The 4,643-nt window shown below is 33.4% G+C and overlaps 1 protein-coding gene across 1 annotated transcript; it reads right to left on the bottom strand.

The window, feature by feature from the left end:
• Positions 1-203: 203 nt before the first annotated feature.
• On the bottom strand, positions 204-3,990 carry LOC123684929 (gamma-glutamyl hydrolase B-like). Its single transcript, XM_045624447.1, has 4 exons — positions 3,744-3,990; positions 2,361-2,411; positions 1,518-1,747; positions 204-750 (listed from the first exon to the last, which is right to left on the bottom strand). Exons 1-4 carry the CDS (start codon positions 3,947-3,949, stop codon positions 263-265), a joined length of 975 nt encoding a protein of 324 aa, XP_045480403.1. The 5' UTR covers positions 3,950-3,990; the 3' UTR covers positions 204-262.
• Between the last annotated feature and the right edge of the window lie 653 nt (positions 3,991-4,643).

Genomic DNA, 4,643 nt, shown 5'->3' with positions numbered 1-4,643 from the left:
ACATTTACTAGAATATTTCCACCCCCATTTCTACCCCAACAGATTTAGAGTTGTCAGTTTTGAAAATTTTATTCGTATTTCAGAGTAAATAATGATTCAATCCTCCCCAACATGATTTCCTTCATCCATTTAAACGGAAATGGAAAATTTTATTGAAAAATTTGTTTTTAACTTAAAATTCTGCATAAAATACACATATACTTTCAGGAAACACTTTTATTGTTCAACTGTTATTCATTTTTTGGTGATGGAATGATAAAATTCAAGTGAGTTGGTATTCTTTTGTATCAGCTCCGGTAAATAAGTAAAGTTGAAAATAGGTACAATTGGAACTACTTAATACAGTCTTGAAATTATAGATAAAAGATCTATGTTCGATGTCTTTATCTGGAAAAGAATTGTTGTTTTTTCTACATTCCCCAACAGAAAAATCTGCAAAATATTGTGTCACTCTACCACTATAAACGTCATGTGGAAATTTGAAAGATTCGTTAAATTCAAATTTAATTTTTTCTGGATGAAACTGATACCCATAAAATGGATATCTTTTATGTTCCATAAGTGATATGAATCTTTTTCCATTGACATCCACATTTTCAGTAACCACCCTCCAGCTATCAGTTAGATTGTTCGATTCTAAAACTTCACGAGTCAAGCAATATTCGTGGTTATTGTATGTTACGTTTTTATTTTTCATATCCAACAAAATGTCGTTTGGTAAATCTCTGAAGATTCTGCTCTCTCTGAAATCTGAAAATAAAAATATCAGAAATGCAGGGTGTTCCTAAATTGGAAGTACCAGAATTTATAATCAATTCATTTCATTCATCACAGCTCAACTTCATAATAATTTGGATTTTCCTGAGGATTACTAGAGAGTTGTTAGGAATAATTTTTTTCGAAATCGGAACCAGATACGACAAAACTACAAGACACCAAAAATTATAGTACTGGACCAAAGTTCCTCTTAACATTTTTATTTTTACTGAACTACTAGTGGTCTACCAAAAAAAATTCTGGAGGAAAGAAATGGGCACTGTACCAGAAAAAGTATCATCCTGTAGATTAGCATTAAAAATCAGCATATCACAACTTTAAATTGAAATATATATGTCAAATTAAAGTTAAATATCTTATAGAGGGAAGGTGATAAGAAAAAAATTCGCAAGAAAAACAAATTTTTAACACTCTGTATCTCGATAACAAAGCGTTTCCGGGTCCATGTTTATAAAACTTTTTTCCTTAAATTGATCCGAAGAATCTGTCATTTTCATTTCAACCTCCAATTTAGGAACATACTGAAATTAAATTGTACCTACATATTGAGGAGATAAGCAAAATGACAACCAAATTATCAGAAAATGAAAGTTCATTCTTGAAGTATTGGAACAGATTTTTCCGAGAGAATTCATACACAATTTCCAACATAATCACCTGAATCAATTTCCAGAGTATTCAGATGATCAAAAAATTTTTCCGAATCTTTATTATTCAGTACATATTCAAAAGAAACAGACCTTCTTCGAATTCCAATGGAAGGGTTAATTTCGTGGCTTGGCAATCAACTCTAATATCCTTGCTCTCGTTTGAAGTATACGCCAATACTTCCATACCCAAACATATACCAACAATAGGATAATACACTCCCTGATCATTATGCCTTTTGGCTATATCAAAAATAATTTGTGCTGTTTCTCCATAACCTTTAGTCTCGTTGAAACGGTTTGATCCTCCAGGGAAAAGCATGCTGGAAAAAAGATATTATTCTCAAGATGTCTTCTATAGAATATTTTCATCTTATTTTTTTATAATTATGCCTTTCTGTCGTTGAATTTCATTTTCATCTCCATACAGATTGAATGAATCCGAATGTGTTCATTTGTTTATAACCCTTTTACGCCTAAACAGCTTTTTGACATGAAATTTTGCATACAAACAATGGTCCACTAAAGAAAGAAGATCATCTGAATTTGATTCCCAAAAAGTTCCAGGCGAGGAGTGGGGACGTTATTAATCATTTGTACCTAAGGAGCTGTTCCCATTTCTCCATTTTGAAGAACCTGAGATCATGAAAAATTTAGAATACAATACAAATACAATACATCCGAGAATACACAACCGACAGATTTTGGATGGGTATATAAAATAACGAAAAAAAAATACTGATAACTAAGTAATAACTATTTCCATAATTACTGATTCGATCAGGTTCATATTTGACAGGAAAACATTGCTGGCAAGTTGGTATCTGGTATATACCAGATACCAAGATACCAACTTGCCAGCAATTGCAATTGCTGAGACATGAAGGCAAAGTCAAAGGTGAGCAATAATAATGGCATCCCAGATGATAAACTCACCCATTAGTGTAACTGACTACACGTTCATAATACTGTTGATCCTGTCCTAACCTGAAACAATAAATTGTATGAAGATATTTTTGAATGAAATTTTTATCAGCATCAATGACCATAATATTTTGAAGCAATTATGATTGTTCATTATAGTTAGGTACATGTTCAGTGTAGTCAGAAGCTTCTGAGCGCTCGGTTTGTTCGATAACATGTTGCTATTTTGAAGGAAATATCAGTATGTATCTCTGATAGAAACTGTCGTCACTATTGGCAGAAAATTGCGATAATCAATTTTCATCAGCCTCTGTTAAAACGAATTCTTCACCAGCAAAATTGTTAGCCATGGACAGGAACAGATGGTAATCACTTGGTGCCTAGTCCGGACTATAAGGTGGATGCATAGGAACCTCCCAACCAAGCTTCCTGAGCTTCAGGCGAGTCGATATCGATGAGTGTGGCTTGGTGTTGTCCAGATGGAACACAATTCCTCTCCTATTGGCCAAAGCTAGCCACTTCTGGGCAATTATTCCTTCAGACGTTCCAATTTTGGTCAGTATAGTTCTGAATCAACAGTTGTAAAGTAGAGGAGTCACTCATATTATATAATTTCCTGCCCATCTCAACAAACACACAGCAAAACCTTCCTGGCCGTAAATCTTAGCTTTGCCACCGTTTCCGCCGGCTCACACTTTTCTACCACGACCGTTTTCGCTTGACGTGGCCGTAAGAGATCTACTTTGCATCAACGGTCACCAACCGCTTCAAATATGGGTCAATTTTTTTGTGATTCAGCAGCAATTCGCAGATGGAAATTCGGTTCATGAGATTTTTTGCGTTAACTCGTTGGTACCCAAACATCACGCTGACCAGCCTGATATAGATGGTTCCAAACGTTTTTTGTGCAATCTTCAGCTCTTGGGAATTCGAAACAGTGCTTGCATGACTGCTGGATTTGACAATTATCATCAACAGTGCAGAAATCTAAGAATTATCACGCATGAAGTAGAAAAAAAAATTATTATTTCGTATAGATATTTTTGATTCTATATGTATAATAGTGAACCTCTCTGTAAAGTGGTTATGAGCTTTCACTTCAAATCCAACTGCCTCGAATTTCTGGATAAATTTTCTTGTATCGAATATCTAGATATCCATCCGCATCAAGAATATATGTGACAGATATTACTGATTTGGAATTTGATAATAATAATAATAATAATAATATATATTCATCATCAAAGTTTACATATACATAAACATACATATGAGAGACTAATGATATGAATATTAAAAAATAGGGAAAACCAAGTAAATGATGAAATGAAAAATCAAATTGTCATCATTTATATACTTTCTGCTGGATGAATCAATAATTATTTCAACTCTCACCAAACAGGAATAATTCTAGCACCAGCACTCTCAAGTAATTTCACATATGATGCGGCTATGTAAGTGTTTATTTCAACATTTGGAACACATTCATTTATTGCTTGGGGCTCCTCAGAAAGAATACCAATAATAGGTGTATCCGTTGATATTACAAAAGTTATTTGGGATACGAGACTTAAAACACTTATCAAATTTTTCATCATCATTGCACCGAATTCTGTGGCATCTCTCACTTCTGAGAAAATTGTATTTAAAACTTGATATTTATATCTGAATGTCATACGCAATCAATTGATTCCGATAAAATAAAGATTGAAATTATTTTTTTATTAAGTCAAGATCTCAAAACTCATCAAGAAAAAATTCTGCCTCTCTATATTTCTCGTGAAGTGCTAACGACATTCTGTTTCAAGATAAAATTATCAAGTGATATAAAGCTGTCCACACACAGGGAACATTTATTACCTTTCATAAAATCCTTGCATCGACAAGAAACTTTAGAGCGAGGGTAAATGACAAAATCACAACCAATTTCCTATAACATCTGGAGTACCATAAGAAAGCATATTTGGAACCCTGACATATCTTTTGTACATGCCAAATCTATCAACCAAACCAATCCTTATATATGGGAACACCATCAAGTAGTTGCTGAGTTCAAACCGAATTAAGAGATATTTCTTCTTACAAATCACAAATTTTTAGAAGATCATATCTAATGCACCCCTAGTATCCAGAAAATGTTCAAGTTTCTAGTTCTTCTGCTCAAGAATTATCGTGTTTACGGACCAATAATTTGCGATCACTAGGTCAAACCTTATAGTTTGAGATCATTTCAAGCTTGAAATTCTAGAATTGCAGACATCGTACGGAAATGATAAAGAGATTTGATACTTCCTA

The sequence above is a fragment of the Harmonia axyridis genome, chromosome 7 (genome assembly GCF_914767665.1).
Source record: "Harmonia axyridis chromosome 7, icHarAxyr1.1, whole genome shotgun sequence".
In the NCBI taxonomy this organism is placed as follows: Eukaryota; Metazoa; Arthropoda; class Insecta; order Coleoptera; family Coccinellidae; genus Harmonia; species Harmonia axyridis.
This window is presented reverse-complemented; position numbering and strand designations above follow the sequence as displayed.